At 35.6% G+C, this 17,512-nt stretch overlaps 3 protein-coding genes and 1 long non-coding RNA gene across 8 annotated transcripts; 2 read left to right on the top strand and 2 right to left on the bottom strand.

The window, feature by feature from the left end:
• Nucleotides 1-1,264: 1,264 nt before the first annotated feature.
• Nucleotides 1,265-5,431, bottom strand: LOC140767387 (uncharacterized). Of its 4 annotated transcripts, none has more exons than XM_073107272.1 (8): nucleotides 5,186-5,431; nucleotides 4,911-4,941; nucleotides 4,812-4,830; nucleotides 4,475-4,575; nucleotides 3,621-3,719; nucleotides 2,869-3,044; nucleotides 1,607-1,731; nucleotides 1,265-1,522 (listed from the first exon to the last, which is right to left on the bottom strand). In XM_073107272.1, exons 1-7 carry the CDS (start codon nucleotides 5,363-5,365, stop codon nucleotides 1,645-1,647), a joined length of 693 nt encoding a protein of 230 aa, XP_072963373.1. In that variant the 5' UTR covers nucleotides 5,366-5,431; the 3' UTR covers nucleotides 1,265-1,522; nucleotides 1,607-1,644. The 4 variants fall into 4 exon arrangements, with proteins under 4 accessions (XP_072963373.1, XP_072963372.1, XP_072963371.1 ...); XM_073107271.1 differs by having other exon boundaries at nucleotides 1,265-1,530; XM_073107270.1 differs by having other exon boundaries at nucleotides 1,265-1,731.
• A 2,857-nt stretch (nucleotides 5,432-8,288) lies between these two features.
• Nucleotides 8,289-11,021, top strand: LOC140767016 (uncharacterized). The gene is made up of 2 exons (XM_073106756.1): nucleotides 8,289-8,803; nucleotides 10,226-11,021. Exons 1-2 carry the CDS (start codon nucleotides 8,501-8,503, stop codon nucleotides 10,745-10,747), a joined length of 825 nt encoding a protein of 274 aa, XP_072962857.1. The 5' UTR covers nucleotides 8,289-8,500; the 3' UTR covers nucleotides 10,748-11,021.
• Nucleotides 11,022-13,652: 2,631 nt separating this feature from the next.
• Nucleotides 13,653-15,742, top strand: LOC140767427 (uncharacterized). Of its 2 annotated transcripts, none has more exons than XM_073107329.1 (2): nucleotides 13,653-13,979; nucleotides 15,107-15,742. In XM_073107329.1, the coding sequence occupies exons 1-2, from the start codon at nucleotides 13,698-13,700 to the stop codon at nucleotides 15,608-15,610; spliced, it is 786 nt and encodes a 261-aa protein (XP_072963430.1). In that variant the 5' UTR covers nucleotides 13,653-13,697; the 3' UTR covers nucleotides 15,611-15,742. The 2 variants fall into 2 exon arrangements, with proteins under 2 accessions (XP_072963430.1, XP_072963431.1); XM_073107330.1 differs by having other exon boundaries at nucleotides 15,110-15,742.
• A 500-nt stretch (nucleotides 15,743-16,242) lies between these two features.
• Nucleotides 16,243-17,395, bottom strand: LOC140767679 (uncharacterized). The gene is made up of 3 exons (XR_012105602.1): nucleotides 17,297-17,395; nucleotides 16,823-17,062; nucleotides 16,243-16,546 (listed from the first exon to the last, which is right to left on the bottom strand). It is a non-coding gene; the product is annotated as an uncharacterized lncRNA (long non-coding RNA).
• Between the last annotated feature and the right edge of the window lie 117 nt (nucleotides 17,396-17,512).

The raw sequence follows: 17,512 nt of genomic DNA on the forward strand, positions 1-17,512 counted from the left end.
CAATAGCAGCAATAATAATGGTAGATGAGGTATGCGAAGAAAATGGTAGTGGAATATAAAAAATAAAAAAGAATGATGAGGTATTTTAGTAATTTAATTGATAATGGTTAATTAAAAATAATATTAGCGTGTTAAATAAAATTATAAGAGAAAGATGAGTTGAATTACAAAATCCATAAAAGTGTGAATCACAAAATAGTTAAAATATAAAGTGTTATTTATAAAAATCTCAATACTGCATTGCACTTTTCCATTTAGGCCCCATTTTTTATGGGAAATCGGAAGAAGTTTTAGACTCGATGGACTAAAGAGTAAAAAAATCTCTAATTCCATGATGCAGGAATTTGGAGGACTTGACTGTCAAAATGGCAGCCCATGATGGACTGCCACGTATTTCTGCAATTGGAATACTGACAGAACATAAATAGCTTCCGTCAGTATTGTTTGGCAGCTTGTCGTTACATACAGCCAAGTGCCAGGGCCCACGGGTTGTAAAATGGTCTGCTCCAAAAATATAAATAAAGAACTTCATTAAAAACAAAAGAAGACATCCTATATTTTACCTTTATTTATTATTCATATTTTATGGCATAAATATTTATTATTTTATTTTTTATGCAAAAATAATCTTAATATCCTTGAATAGATTGTCTAAAGTTAAGATAAATAAATAAGGAGTATTTTTATTTTAAAAGAAATAGGATAATTTCTATTGTATTAATTTAAATGTAATTCATAGTGTTTTTGAGAAATTAAGAGTTAAATGATAAATATCAATAGTAAAAATAAAACGTAGAATATTTCTAATACTTTTTCTACATAAATAATACATTGGACAATCAAACAGCTACCAACTACTCAGTCTAAGACCCAGCTGAAAGGCATACAGATGAAGCAATGATAACTTTTGATTAATAAGCGTAATCCAGAAAAGGAACATTTCTTAATCTTATATCAGCGACTGCAGTGAATTAGGTGGTCGCCCCAGCTACCACCAATTTATAGAAATATATAGGCCTGGTTAAGCATCACACTATCCAGGTGGGGCACAGGAAGAGGCAGTTATGTTGCACTATTCTAGGTGGGTATGAAGAAGAACCATTTTGGTTGTGACATGCAACTACTAACTAGAGAGGTCAAAAGAATCCTTGATACTTTTATCTTCTAACAGCATCATCTTATTTCGATATGGCCAACAAATTGGAAAAAGAAAGAAAAAAAAAGGCTAACATTTTCTTGATCTGGCTAGAAGCAACAAAATAGAACAATGGTGGGGCCATCATATCTGAATCTGTATAAATAACATTTACAGAGTATAAAAAGCTTTGGTCTAGCTCTCAACCATAAAAAGGATAAAAGACATTATGATAATGTGCTACAAATGCCAAAGGCGTGATTCCATGCCATCTTTTGGAGCAGGTGAGGGTGAGAAAATATTCCAGAGAAAACACTTACTAATAATTTTTTTATCGCATTTGGTTGCAATCAGTATGATAGGTCTTCTTAGCTGAAGAGATCTTTCCTGTGGTACTTCACAAAGAAAATGTCTTTAAAGTTGTGCTACTAATATATCGACTAATGAGTTTTAAGTAGAGTTGAAGAGTACTTGAGATTTAAATGTGAAAATGACAGGTGAATAGAACTTCAAGCCCGGCCACTCCATTCTTCACAGAACTCTGCTAAGAAATCTTGCATGAACTTGTGCCTCTTCTCTGCTCTCCTTTTACCAGCCTAAGATTTCCCAATGAAACATAGAAGTCAGTAAGATTAATTCAAAAAAGAAGAAAAATGACAATAAGTAAAAGAATAAAGAAAGGATTGAGCTAAAGAAGTATGGCCATGATAGTCGGCACATACCATGCTGATGCTACATTGGCACGTGGCATGGGAGGTGGACGACACCCCCCAATTCTCCCGTTGCAATCAGAGAAGGTTAGGACATCAAATTGCCCTAACAATCGCCTGAGAAGACAATTCGTCCGAATGGATCATTATAATTATTAAGACCTAAATAGATATAACTTCTTTAAGTTAGATCAGGCGAATCCTCTTATAACTTGTGGATCACCAATTAAGATGATTCGCTCAGTCGTCTTCTCCAATCAATCAAGGAGACGTGTTCTCCTATCTAGGGCACGCGCAAGGAGTTATCTTCTCCATTCGAAGATGCAGGGACTCTCAATAGAGATAAACCCCCCTCTCTCCCAATATCTCTCGTCGTCCTCTTTTTTTGGCAAGTTTTGCATCGGCATTGTGTGTCGACACGACATGTGTTATGGTATGTGTTGTGTCGATTAGCAGCCGGCATGGCATGTGCCGATGGCAAGGGAATCCTTGGAGCTAAGTAATTTCATTGAGCTACATCATCAAATTACTTAGTGTAGTTGCAGTGTGTTTGTAAATGGAAGCAGAAAATAGTCGTCAGCCAACTATTGCATGTCACAAATGTGTTCAGAAGTCCTTATAAAACTATGGACTGGCTGAGACCCAAAAAAAAATGAATTAATGCATTATAGGCTAATATTAGCTTCTGTTCTTTCAAAGAGACAAAGTCTCTTACTAAGCTTTCCACAATAAGTGTGCACGACTGTCCAAGTGTATATGATGCATGTGGATCCATTTACATTAACTGTACATTAAATTGAGGGAATGATTTTACCAAATATTTTCCAAGCACGTCCATTATAAAAATATTTTAGTAGATAGATCAAGTCAACTGTGACAATTTTCCATTATGTATAGGTAAGTGCACATGAAATGTAGAAGATGGTTGAGATTGTTCATTTAAATTTGTTATTATGATGCCAGAAAATATAAAATGCTCCTACAACATTTATGGGAACTCCAATAAATTGGTTGTATCATTACCTTTGTCTTCATCAAATCCTTCAGTTTTAAGAGCTTCTCATGGAAATGATTTATTGTCGTCTGTTTCCCATTTTTATTCATATAATCCTCTTTTGATAAATCCTGACGTGGTAATATTTCAGGATCATGCAGCACCTGACTTTTGCTTCCACCATAAGTAAAGCACCTCGCAATTCCTGAAGAACAGTAGTATAAGAATGGGAGCATCAATTATATATGCAAAATAGCACGCATTATTTGAGTTGCTGTTGCAGCGTTTTCCTTTTCCAATTGTTCAAACTGTTGCAGCAGAAGATAATAAAGGGATTGTAAAGAAAGGCCAGCTAAATTAGCAATGTTTTCTAGTGGAGATTAAGAGGGTATAGAGACAAAGAGTGCGTGTACCAACTGGGACCCTGAGAATTTGAAAGCAACAGGAAAAAATATAAGTTGGAATGGTAGTCAAACAAGAGTATGTCAAAGATGGGAGGACCTTTCCTTTTTTCCACATTTCTAACTATAAAGGAAAGGATTCCACCACCCCACCGCCCCATCACTCAGGGAATATATAAAAGAAGGAAAGAATCACTCGATTATTGCTGGAAATAAATTAAAGCACTTGCTTATACCAAGTACAGAATCAAAGAAAGTAAAGTCAACAGAACTGCACCGCAGAGGCTACAAAATGCAAACTCACACGAATATAGATGATGACTCAAGTACAAGACCATCAAAAAATAGATAAACTTTTTGAACAACTAAACAGAATTTACCAATAGCACCAATTGCATCAAGACGGTCAGCATCTTGTACAATCCTGAATTCAAGGAAGGAATCACTTACTGGTCTCTGTGAAACTTCTTTACTAAACCCTGGAAATTAGTTAACAATATTAGACATCACAAACTGACAAACATTCTTTAGAATGTATTTTCCGGAAAATTTATTGAAACTAAATAATGCCTTCGCCCATCATCACTAAGACATGACATGCACAAATGCACATATATATATAAGGACATGCTTTGATATACGTAAGGACACAAATATTACATAATTAAATTTCGATCTGCTTCTTTGCTTTTAAAGAGTCCCTCTATGCTTCTAAGTTGAGATGTTAAAACACTAAAGGTGAGGCTTGTAAAATAGACAGCAACTCTAAGGTGGTGCGAACCACCTACTCTTTTAACACCTTAAGGTAAGACAACCTAGACTGAAGAACCGAGGTTATGTAAATCTAATGATACCCATTAAAATAATTGGCATTTTGAATTTGCAACAAATTGATTTACATATAAATTGGAAGTTCATATCCTTGAGCTCAAACATAGTAACTCTTATTTGTGAGTTTAATCGACTCATAAAGCCGTGTGGTCATGATGCCAGAAGGCTTAGGCAACAATCACTTAAATGCCTGGCTTATGAGCATTCAAGGGTAATTATGATGCCATCCCTTCATTTATTCTGTTGTTGTTGATCAATTTTATGACTTTTTCCTAACCAGATTAATCAGTTAACAGTTTTCATAAAAGCAGAGCCAAATTGAGTTATTGGCAGATTTAAAAAAGAACTTGAAAGCTCGAGCTAAAAGAGCAACAGAAGACAAAGAAAAAGAAAAGAAAAATACCCATTCTTTCAATAATTGCCAGTATCTTCTCCATTTTGCTCTCTTCCAACCCCTGCTCCATAAGAAACTTCTCAACAATAGATGTATCCTCAACACAATCCCTATTTATCATGAAATTGCTTTAATAAAGGAGAAAAAAAAATTCAAATAGGAAGTCATAAAATGAAGCTAAATAGATAAAAGATCCGCAAAAGCACAAACAGATAGTCACGATAAACAGCAGAGAACACATTCAGCTATCCAATTTAGTGTTCGACAATATTAGAAGAACAGAAGTCAAATAAATAAAAAGCATTTAACATGACGCGTTAAGAGATTAACTTGTAATGCTACGCACTTGGTATATTTGTAATCACCTGCAAGAAGCCAAACAAAAGAGATGAATAAATGTCAACACCAAGAACATCCAAACAAGGCAAGCAGTAAACATAATTACCAATGTCATGAAGTAGAGCAGCCAACTCCACCTAGAGAACACATTCAAGATCAAATCTTTAGACCTTCAGATGAAATGGCAATTCATAACCATAAAAAAGAATCCTACTTCTTAAATACTATATTGCAAACTTAGGAAGCAAAACAAGTACAAATGACCTTCCCAAAGGGGCCTAATTCTTAGTACAAGGGTTTGATTTGGGCTACAAGCCAGTACGAGTTGGCGTCCAAATAGATCAAGATAGAAGAGAACGAATAGATAAAGACCCTTCTTACTATCTCCAAATCGCCGTTTGAAGAGGGATCGAGGTCCAAGCACTCTTCTTTGGCGAGGGAGAACGCGAGGTCGCGGACCCGAAAGGCGTGAGAGGCATCGTGGGAGGCGTCGCGCCGTGCCATCATCTCCACCACAAGCTTCTCCGCGTTCCTCACCATTGGAGATTTCTCCCTCTCCATCTCCACCGCCTCCTCTTCTTCGCGCCGCGATCGACTAACCCCACTTCGTAGTCTCCGAATCCGTAGTGTCCAGTAACGAAACGGTAGTTTAGGAGAAGAAAAATAAAACTAAATTTAACTTAATTCAAATATAAATTTACCGGCAAAATAACTTATACTTGTCTTTTCCAAATTATTAATAATATTTTAGTTCTAACATCCTCAATTTTTTTTCCCAAAATTAATATTTTATTTCTTTTTCATATCGTATAAAATATAACAACAATGTCTTTGGATTTTTGTCTGAGAGCTTATCATAAGTCCACGCTCGTACAGACTTCCAAGCCGCAATAATTGATAAAAATGTCCTTATAGTTTGTATCTAATATTTTGATGTTATTTTTAATTAATTGTTATAGTCTATAGTTTATATAACTCTACTAATTAAATTATTAAAATATTCTTAAAGATGGGTGTTAAAACAATTAAAAGAAAATGATGAAAATGTAGAGGGTTATTTCAAAAAAAATTAAAATACATAAATTGTTCCTAAATTAAAATATTTAAACGATAAGACATATATACCATTGAAAATGTTAAATTAAAGTTTAGGAATATAAATAAATTAGGTTTTATGAATGAAATTATACTAAGATGACTAAAGACATTCATATTGAATGAGTGTGGATTTGAATATTAACTCCATTTGTTTTAGCTTTGCATATAATATATATAATGAAAGCATTTGCATCAATTTGTTTTAATTCCATTTTCTATACTATTTAAATATTATTTAATTTTTGTAATTTTGTATTATTTTTTAAAGAATATTTCCATAAAGCATTATTATAGCATTAGAGATAGAAAAGCTTCCCAACATATAACTTATTTTAAATAATAAATATAAAAAATAAAAATAAAAACACCACCAACAGCAATGGCAAGTACGTGTCTCCAAAACTAGCAACAAAGCAAAGGATAGAATCCTACTCGACTAATTTACTCAATATCTTTGATCATGTGGATGATCAAAGAATTATTTCTGTTGACAATTACGTAACCAGTGATGCTTATAATGATAAAAAAGAAATAGGAATGGTTTATATTAGCAAAGATTTTTGTGAGTAAATTAGTATTATTAATTGTTGATATAACGTAAGATAATAAATATGGAAGCAAAGAATTAGCCCAAGTTGCTACATGTCGAGAATTATTTATAATTCAATATAGATTTAGTGACAGCATGTTTGATTTCTTTGGGACTCCAAGCTAACTAACCCACTCGTTAAATCTATTTAATTCGAAATAAAGACAGCATAATTCTATGATGATAATGAAGTTTAAATAAAATTTAGAGATATATATATCAAAAACACCATATATATTTTGTCTTTGTTATTATTATTCACATACTACCATATTGACATTTATTATTTGATTTTAATATATTAAAATTACCTAGATTTTTTAAATAACAGGCTAACAACATTCCAATATATAATATTTTATTTAAAAGTTAAATACGATAATTAATTGGAAGAAAACTAATGTTATGAATTCCTTAGGCATTAAAAGCAAAAACCTTGAATAGGGAAGTGTTAGATAAATTAAGTAGATGTAAACATAGTACATTGAATTAGCTTGGTATTTATATAAGTTGCATTCTAGAGTGGATAAAATATAGAGACGACTAAGATACGTAGAAATGTCCACGCCAACTGTATAAATTAAATTAAATTAAATATTCCATCGTATTTAAATTGGCTATCATAGATAGGAGAAGATGCAACAATCTCTCTAGTAAAATAATAGCATATGTACACATTCAAAGTCAAAGTCAACGCCGTGCTATCCTACGTGAGAAGTTTTCAAGTTTTACGTGCAGAATAATACTTGTTTGGAATAAAAAATCCTACTTATGATATTAAAATAAGATTAATTACATCTGGACGCCTGAACAATAGCTCATTTTCGCATAGGTCCTTTTTATTTATTTTTTTATGACATCAACTATTTTATTAACAGATAGTATTAAATGATTTTTATACCTTTAATTTTTTTTTGTTATAGTCCCTGTAAAATATAAAATCGAGCGCTTGAACTAAATGAGATTGCTATGTATGAGGATCTAGATGCAATTATCCTATTAAAATAAGACCAAGAACAAGATTAGGCTTGGAATGGGTCAAATTTGAATCCAGCGTCCTCAACATGCAAGAAAAGAAGAGAGAAAGCATCTACCGCAATTTCAAGTATGTAGACTATAAAGTAGTCCATATGTTCTCTTATTCCTCTCCATTTCTTTGTCTTGGTGAATCTTGTGACTATTGAGTATTGAAATTAATGCCCTTCTTCTTAAGCCATGACTTTTTGCTCATTGAGAAGCTAGCAAGTTGGCCAGAATGGACCACTAATGCCTCTTGAATGATTGTTTAAATAGGGCTAATGATATATTAATTATTGGTAATTAAACAAAAAAATTAGGCCTCTGAGTATTTGACATCTTGTCATGCACATGTTCTCTGACCTTCTAAAATTCTAGTGTTGCCCATGAATGCCGACCGGAGAGAAAGATATTCTTCAAAATCTTATTATAAAATCTTATTAGTTCATAACAGTAATTAAAAATTCAATTTCTCAGTAAATATTTGGGGTTTTTCTTTTAGTGCATATAAAAAGGAAAGAATCATTAATAGCAGCCAAGTATTACATTTTCTCTCTCTAAAAGTATAATTAGCTTTGGTCAACATGCAAAATATTCAACTTCTAATAAGTGATGCGAATGCTTTTAAGACACCCATGGTGTACTGTGTACATAAACAGTATATAGCATGGTTAACATATTTGTACTCGTACTAGGGAAAACCGTGTCTGACAAGGAATCATATTTTCCATTTTCGCCCCTCCTTCTATCCATATTTATAAGTCTCAGCAGTTGTTTTGACCCACTCGCTCACCTTTTAGTTACAAGTCGTCGTCTCTCCTCCAACAACTCTCTCTTCTCTCTCTATAATTAATCCCATCTCCATGACAACTAACAAACCCTTCTTCCTCTGTGCTATCCCAATTAATTCTTTGCTTTAGAAATCGATATCGAGATGAGTCATCTTCTCTGTTCTTATCCACTCCACTGAGCTTGCTTCGCCTTCGATTTTCATGGCTTCCGACGAGGAGAACCCCGTCTCCGGATCCCAGCGTTACAGTGTCTCGGGTCTCTTCTCGTGCTTCGGTGGATCGCACGTGTCGGATTCGGGCGAGGCGGGACGGAACGGGCGGCCGTTACGTAGGGGATCGGCGTGGTTGTCGTGGTCGAGGTTTCGGCGGAAGAAGAGGACGGTGCCGGTGGAGATCTCCGGGGACGCGACGATGCCGTGCGTGGAGAAGCATGGGGGCGATAAGTTGGAGAACAAGAAGAAGAGATCGAAGAAGCGGAATAGCTTGTTCGAGAAGTTTCGCAAGGTAAGATTTAAAATAGTTATTTAATTTATATATTCTTATTCTATCGACTTTAGAAAATTAGGATAAAATTCGGCACTCGTGAAGTAGTTTTTTTTTTTTTTTTTTTTCATTTTTTTTAGTAGATTTAAATAGCGCGGCCACGATTTGAATAGGCGAGGTTCACGTGAGAAGTTGGTTGCCGCGATTTAAGAGCGAACTGGGGGCGAGGGGAGCAATCCTCCACTTATCCCGGAAACACCCTCGATAGCAGCTTATGCTGGAAGCCTGGAATAAAACCACAAATAGTACGAAGATGGATGCCTTCATCCGAGTTCTCCAGTCATTAGTAAACCTCTCTATAAGAATTTGTTCAATAATTTTTCTCTTGCTCCATAAATATTTACTCTCTCACAAATGAAGTTTATATTTTACTTTAAAATATTCAGAAAAATAGGTTTCTATTAGTTTGCGGCTAATGAACCGCATATTTAAAATTCGATTCGCTTTCGTCGCCTGAACCTATTCGTTCAAATAGTTCATAAATTCATATTAGTTAGAAAAATAGACTTAATTTACAAAATATATTTGAAAAAAATATACGAAATAGGTCAGTTACCTTGGAAGCTTCTGCGGGTCCCACAACGTCCGTGCTGAGAAATCTCACTGTCTAATCAGTGGTTGCCTTCTGTTAGGAAAAAAACTGGTGGCTAAGCGACCATTATTATGTCCTTTTAGGCTTTAGCCGACCCGGTTCTTATTAAGCACCGGACTGGCTGCAACTGAGATTGCAGGAATTTACTACATTACCAGATGCTTGGGAATGTTTGATTGGTCAAGATTGATTGGCCAACCGGTAGGCCTACGTGGCGCATTAGGGTACATATGATCTATTGAGCTTGGTGTCTACTCATCCCTTGCTTCCATTTAATGCGGTGTGTTGATTGAATAGATAAGTTTATACATACATATATATGATAATTAGATGATATATGGGAATATATATTGTTTACGCAAAACTTAATTACTAAGAGTACCTGGTAAAGTTCGGTGTGATTTTTCCCGCTCAACTATCATTGTAGCGTCATTACAAACTATATATGCTCAGGTATACTTGGTATTAAACGTACCTCTTCCGTTTCTTTTCCGTATATTAGAAGGATTTTTATCATAACTTTTTTTTATTATTGTGATAAGACTTTAGTGCTACATAAAATAACGCTGATGAATCTTACTAACTACCCTTTCATTATATTATTTATATATCCATTATCTAGGCCTTACCCGTAAAATTTAATCATATATATGTGTGTGTGTGTGTGTGTGTGTGTGTGTGTGTGTGTGTGTGTGTGTGTGTGTGTGTGTGTGTGTGTGTGTGTGTGTGAATATTTATACTATTACACATTTACATATGTCTCATTTTATTTTCTTCTTTAATTGAGTCAGGAGAAAAGCAAGGGAGGAGGCTGCTCTACTAAACCTCACCACAATCAACTACAAAAGCAACACCATCCAAGACCACCACCACCACCACCACCATCTCATGCCACTGCCTCCAAGTGCACTGCCGGCAACAAGCCTGCTCCCCTTTACAAGATGCTCGACCCGGCAAGAGCCGGCATTCGCACCCGAACCAGCCACCCCGGCTCGCCGAAGACCGCGCCCCATAACTCGAGAGAATCTAATGGCAGATCAAAAGATCATCTCAACCCTTTCATGGGCCTCTTCGTGCTAACCTTGGCACTAGCTGTGATGCTTCTCGCTGGAAAGTCTTGCGCTATACTCTTCATGTGTGCATGGTTCTACCTCTCGCCGCTCCTTATGCCGGAGACAGATGCTCGGAATGATAAGGTTAAGAAGGTTGATGGAGTGATAGAAAGGGACGTGGATTCGGATGAGTACAAGAAAATGGTTGTGTTGAAAGGGTTTCTGGAGAGAGACAAGCGAAGAACGTTGCATGCATCTTGACAAGTTTGGAATATTTCTGTACGTGGGAGGAGTTGTTAGGTTTTCTTTTCTTTCTTTCTTTGATTTCTGTACATATATTATATATAAATAGTGCTTGCATAGTGGGTTTGAGCAAAGAAGGAGAGTGATTGGCTAAAAGCAATTTTTTGGGGAGGCCAAACATCTCCTAGATGATTGATAAGTACTATTACAGAAATGTGGCGAATTGTAAATGTGAAAGAAGAAAACAAAAAAATAGATGCAGTAATGAATATTGCCTTAATAAGTTATAAGTTGTTTTAATTACTTTTTCTTGTTTAGATCAGAGGAAAGAATTAATGATTGAAGTCTGCATCTCTAGTATAAGTGTTTTCTAGTTTGAATCTCGACTACAAGGATTAAGTGGGACACTGTTAAATTCTTACTTTTTTTATCAGATAATTAATGTCCACATCAGTTTGTTAGTAAATTCCGACAAAGCTTTCAAAGATAGAAAAGAAATCGTTAATATCACGCATGGACCAGCTATATTATCCCAAAAGAGAATCATGGCCCCCTCCTTAATTTTAAAATCTTCCTTTACTAATTATACTATTCTATAAATTAATGTAAATATTTTTATTAGTATCACTATTTGGGCCCCTCTTAATCAAAAATTTCTTCCGAATATTGTTCTGTTCCATAAAAAAATATATATTAGAAATAGCTCCATGTAGTATAAATATAGTGCACATCTTATATTCTTACTCAGCCCCCTCATAATAAATCCTAGCAAAGCTCTTGATATCACATGCATGTATATTTTAATCGTTGTTTGTATCGTAAGATTGAGAGAAACATTACAATTGAATGGTGGATAGGCCCAATGAGATTTAAGTTGACTCAGTGTTTTGCTGATCAGAAGCTCTTCAATTATTTACTATTAAATCACGCAAGCAAGATCGAGATTCAATAACTTCACACTCCTGATCGCAAAATCAACATATATAATACTATGTTAAGCTACCAACTCACCTAAAACCTTAACTTTTAGGTGAGCTGGTAATTGAATCCATAGTCACCTGTTTTGGCTCTAGTGTTGCTTGTCAATCTTCCAGGTATCATAATTTTCCGAGTCTGACGTGAGAAATATATATAGTTATCTCTCATCCATATCTTCTCCTCTCTTAAATTGCCTTTATGAGAATATATATATATATTTCAAAACTTTTAGCTATACACTTACGTGAGCAGTGGCCTTCAATGAACGAGATAAGCTCGAGAATAGTTAGCGATTCGAAATAGTAATATTAACATGGAAATTTTTTTAAAAAAATATTAACAATTAATTTAACTGGAAGAAGAAAAAAAAGAAGAAGAAGCGTATAGGCATATTAAATATATGTGCGTTTATTAATATGAGTAGTCCTATGCATTATTCAATCGACTTTGTTTCTTTTTGATGGCCTCTTAGTGTTGACTTAATAAATGAGCATAAGTTTATATTTTAAATTACAGAATTCATAGCCACTCATCAAGTACTCTACAAGTTTAAAGTAATAAAAAACATTAGTCTTTTATTTTTATATTCAAACACTTGATCATTCGATCATCATTGCTGACGCTTATCTATTTTAATTTCTGTTGAAGATTATGCCCACTTACAGCAAGGCATCACCCAATCATCTTATGTACATGTTAAGAAGATCATGCATGCATATTGATGATAGCTTGTTGCTTTAATCTTGAAGGTATTATACATAAAGTTGGATTTTCTTGCTACGAAGTGAATTTGACTCAAATAAAGATAGATATATAGGTACCATGAATAATACCATATATATTTATTAATGGGGTGTTGGAATCTGAAGGTGTCTTTATCCCCAAGGCACCTAGAAGAAGTCATTTATGAGCTCTGAAGACCGACAGTTGCATAGAAAATAATGTGACGAACATTATGTAATCATAAGTTTGAAGAGATCAGAGATGAGTATCAAATAAAAGATTATAGGATAGTTTTTTAATAAAATATTCTTAATACGTATGTTGTCACTGATGTTTGTCTATTGAAGGAAGTTGCAGTGTTTATTAACCCATGTATATCTCTTGCAGACTTTAATATAATTATGTGGATATATTTACTATTTAATCTCTTTTCTAGAAATGACCATCTTTTATCTTCCAGATTAGTTTCTTTTTTGATATCAGAATTCCTTGCTTATAGGCTTAATTAAGGGTATGCTAAAGATTAATGCCTTGTTTTCTTAGATTTCATTTGTTGGATTCTGATTACTTTCCTCCTCCCAATTGAATGCATTGTGTTAATTGAGGGGAATTGAACTTATTTCTTGTTCCAGTTTCTGCTGAACATGATAATCTAATTCATTACTGCGCTTAATGTTCCAATGATCTAAAACTAAATTACTATTTTCTATCATAATAATTTTATTACAACAAAAAAAAAAGTAAGTAAATAAATAAATTCATTGACAAATAGTTGAGAGCTGTAATTGAGATAGCGTTGTAGACAAAATGGAACACTAATTATTATATACAGGAGACGTGTGGGAGGATTTTTCCCAGCAAATATATATCCTGATTTCCTAGTTGATTAAAAATCTTATCGTCATAGCAGAGAGCAACCAAGTAATCCATTTCTCGACATATTTTGCATCTCAATTTTAAAGCAAGTGTTTCGATACCACTTCTTAAAGTTATATATTATAAGGTCTTAAGGCAAATTATATATTCCGAAAGCTCATGGTGGTTTCAGGAAAAAATAATGGAACACGACCAAAGACTTGTAACGAGAACGGGTACCAGAAAGCGAAAGGTGGGAATGTGGGATCCAATTCCTCATCAGTCGTACCATTGTACGTGTATCGAAGTATTATACTTGTCAAAGAAGAAAGTTAAAAAAGGCTTCTATTTCATCTCCTCCCCCACTTCTCTTCTTCCCCATTCTCTCTCTTTCCTCTCTCTCTCTAATACTATGTCGATCAAAGATGCTACAATCACAAACCCAGAAGCAAGAAAGAGGAAGGGGAATCCTTTTCTCTCTTCCTGCTTTCGGGGCTCGCCGGTCTTCGATCCCGATATCTCGGAATTACCGGTGGCTGCCGTCGGTGAAAGGAAGGGCAAGGGAAAGTCGTCTTGGTTCTCCTGGTCTCGATTCAGAAGGAAGAAGAAGATCGTAGCTGTCGACGCTGCAACTGATACGTCATCGGCGGCTAAGGATTCAGCGTCAAAGTGCCCGTTCAAGAAGCCATCAAAGGTAGGCATAAGCTTCGTTACCTCTTAAATTATTTTTAAAAATAAAATAAGTATTTTAAAAATTATTCTAACCTAAAATGCTACGTGAGATAGATAGATAGTGCATTTATAGAGAGGCAGATAGGGGTCCAGGCCTGTGATATAGGATTTTGTCCGCAGCCCTCTTGCAACGGAATCTTTTTGATGTATTCGCACGAATCTTGAGGAGGTTCGTTGTCCCGTACTTACCGTAGATCCCTAGTTCGTTATCGAAGTGATGGGTTGGTCATTGGTGGGGATAAAAAGACGCGGGGGGGGGGGGGGGGGGGGGGAGTTAACTAACGTAATATTGTCATACATCGTGGGAGAAGTACTGGAAGTGGACGAAGTCTACACCTGGAGGTTGCTTCACCGCCTCCACGTCGTAGCTTCTGTGGGTCCCACACGTTCAGCCAATCGCCGTAGATTTTATCCGATGACGTGGCGCTGTACTTCCCCCTCGTCTTTATCTCAGCCATAATTTTCCTCAGAAAAACGTATTAACATCACTGTGGGGGTTAATAAATACATATTTCGATAAATCTCAGCTGGGGGTTCAGAAATTGAGTAGAATTTTTCCCCTGATTTTTTTTTAAAATTTGGGCATATGAATTGAGGAGTATTAGTTAAAACCGGTCAAACTAGTAACATATTTAAGGTGTGGTTGTGTTTGTTTCCTAATGTCACATCATCAAAACTTTTAAAGATTTAGCCCTTAAATCTCGTGCATTTATTAGTCACGCAATTGGAAATTTATATCAGATTTTGATGGATGGTTGCTGGTGTGCCAATGCCATCTTGTATCCTCTCCTTAAATAGGTCATTTATTTAGTTTTGCAACTGGCATAGGTAATCATTGTCCTGTTCTAATAATTCCCAAATATAAGCACGTGAACATCCTTGAATTCGTAAAAGGAATTTAACTTGCAACATGGCTAAATATCGCTACTATGGGCCATTGGCCTCCAGCTTTTTTTTTTAGATGGGAAAATTTAGAAGAACACCCTCTATTTTGATAATTTTGAGATAATTTCTATAGATTTCAAGTGTGATTATATTTCATAGTTTCTGTTTAAAAGATGTGGAGAAATGACTTATTTCCTACTTTAGCAGGCTCGAAACAGCAGAAGTCCCAGCGAAACTCAACAGCTAAACACGGCAGACTCCCAACCTCAAGCAGATGTTTCTGAGCAGCAGTTTCCATCATCAACGATACCCACTAATTCAAACACCAGAGCTGAACCGCCCCAACCAAGCTCCAATCCTGATCCGATCCAGATCAGGAACTCAACGAATCAATCGAGCTCACCTAGACGCATCACCCGTCACGTGAACCATCATATAGTCCGAACCGGTCGGGTCGAACCAGTTGTCGGGCTATGGATCATGGCTACAACTTTGGGTGTCTTGGTCTTCTTTGGTCGGGCGAGCGCGGTGGCCTTCCTCTCCTCATGCTTGTACATCCTACCACACGTCAGGGCGACGAGTGCAGCAGAGAACAGTGGGCGTAGAATGAATTTGAAAGGAGTAGATTTGAACTCGGAGCATAAGAAGAGGGTGATAATGGAAGGATTGTTAGAGAGGAAGGGGCAAAGACCTTCCCGCGGTTTTTAGCATTTGTATAGCATGAATATCATTGATATTCTTTTATTTATGTATAAAGAATGAAATAGATTGTAAATTGGCATTGAAATTTAAAATAAATCCAATGCTGCAGACTAATACTCTCCCAACAACTACACTGTTTCCTTACAACATTGATATTGATATGTTCTTCCGATTGAGGAAGTGGGCAGCTATCGTAGCTCGTGTTTATAACACTATATCCCTGTGCGAGTGCAGAGGAACGTTCATATCCTTTTCACCCTGGATTTCCACACTGTTCATCACGACAAAAACCAAGATTGTATAATTTGAATAATGCTGCACTATTGACCTATAATTTGCCTCAAATGTGCAGCTCCAGAGACCCAGGAGTCCGTGATGAAGATGGATGAAATTTTGTAAGAGGAAAAAAAGATAAAGAAGAAAAAGACAAATACCCTGATGCTCTATACGTCTACAGCAAGTTAATATGAAAAGGAAAGAGGTTTCCAAGTCGACCAGAAGTTGGACCAGAATAATTGGGATTTTCTCATTTAGCACCACGCTTTATGGGTTTATTGCAATTTACACCGACTTTTAACTATTTTTTATTTGACCTCTGTATTTTTCAAGACAAACAGCAGAATCACTCTTGAGCTAGTCCTATATTTTTCATTAAATCACCAAAAAGTATTATTAGCAGAGTCTACATCAAATTTAATAAAATGCAAGGGTCAATAAGAAATAGTAAAAAGTGTAGGATGTAAATCATAATAGAATAGACACATAGTGTGAAACGGAAAAAGTTCCTAGATATTCCGGTACAAACAATGCAACTGGATGAGGACATCAAAGGGCAAGAAAGACATATTCGGCAGTTGAGGATATTTTCCTGTGGGCCCATCTCTGACCTGGAGAAACTGTTGACTGAAGCCGCCATGCTCATCCAATCTTAATGGATAAGACCTGAACCAAATACAAAGAAAAAAATTACTGAGACTGGAAAAGCATTAGAATAGTATAAATCCACATCTAGATAGTACATGAAGAGCCTTCACACAGAAGCAACTACTTTTCTCTTTTAGGTTTAACGATTAAATCTACCTCTGAGGATCAACAATTACATTCATTGATTAAATCTACCTTGCATAAATCAGTAGTCTATATAGGTTGGGATGTTCTGTATCAGACAGTAAAGGGAAGAGAAATTAGAAATTTCCAAGAAGGCTTCAATTTGTGTACCTTCAGCTTGAAATGCAATTCCCCTTGTAAGGATTTGCTGTGGCTCATTTAAGTATACACACTAAAGCTTTTGAAGTTCAAGAAGCATGACGAGAACTGCTGAATCTTGTAATCTCTTCTTGTCGGTTCTTTGTTTGTCTGCTATTGTGATGACCTTGGAATTGGGAATATGTAGTGTAATAGTTTATGCAAAGCTATTAAATATTTGGTGTTGTTACCCCATCCATTACAAGTGGTGTTCTGTTGCAATAGCCAAATGCAAAAGTGAAGAACAAATCTCGAGAGTATCAGAAATTGCACATCTTAATTGACATGATGACCTAACTACTATTAGTTAACAAATTTTACTTGTGAGATTAACCAAGGCACAACTAAATCTCGATACCTTCTACCCAGAGAGAGAGAGAGAGAGAGAGAGAGAGAGAGAGAGAGAGAGAGAGAGAGAGAGAGAGAGAGAATACTAGGTACACATACCTGAACCTTTGTTAAAAACTTGAACTTCGGCTTTGGCCACTGCAACATCTTGCAAAGCTGAAATAGAGCAGTTCTGGGGGGCTCCCTTCTCCATTCTAAGCATGAGTAACTGGTAATGCAAAATATAATAAGTACACAGTGCAAGAAAAGGATGTCATATTAGGTCCTGAGCTCTTATTTGACACATGTTCTGATATCTTAGTTCAGAATCTCTTG

The sequence above is a fragment of the Typha angustifolia genome, chromosome 9, assembly GCF_048772165.1.
Source record: "Typha angustifolia cultivar Huaian chromosome 9, ASM4877216v1, whole genome shotgun sequence".
Classification (NCBI taxonomy): domain Eukaryota; kingdom Viridiplantae; phylum Streptophyta; class Magnoliopsida; order Poales; family Typhaceae; genus Typha; species Typha angustifolia.

Excerpts from the sequence above, each read along its gene's own strand:
- LOC140767016 (XM_073106756.1), top strand. The coding sequence starts at position 8,501 with ATGGCTTCCGACGAGGAGAACCCCGTCTCCGGATCCCAGCGTTACAGT. Across the intron at positions 8,804-10,225 it reads TGTTCGAGAAGTTTCGCAAG|GAGAAAAGCAAGGGAGGAGG; the intron begins GTAAGATTTAAA and ends TAATTGAGTCAG.
- LOC140767387 (XM_073107272.1), bottom strand. The coding sequence starts at position 5,365 with ATGGAGAGGGAGAAATCTCCAATGGTGAGGAACGCGGAGAAGCTTGTG. Across the intron at positions 4,942-5,185 it reads CAAACGGCGATTTGGAGATA|GTGGAGTTGGCTGCTCTACT; the intron begins GTAAGAAGGGTC and ends TGTGTTCTCTAG. Across the intron at positions 3,720-4,474 it reads GGCAATTATTGAAAGAATGG|GGTTTAGTAAAGAAGTTTCA; the intron begins GTATTTTTCTTT and ends ACTAATTTCCAG.
- LOC140767427 (XM_073107329.1), top strand. The coding sequence starts at position 13,698 with ATGTCGATCAAAGATGCTACAATCACAAACCCAGAAGCAAGAAAGAGG. Across the intron at positions 13,980-15,106 it reads CGTTCAAGAAGCCATCAAAG|CAGGCTCGAAACAGCAGAAG; the intron begins GTAGGCATAAGC and ends TTCCTACTTTAG.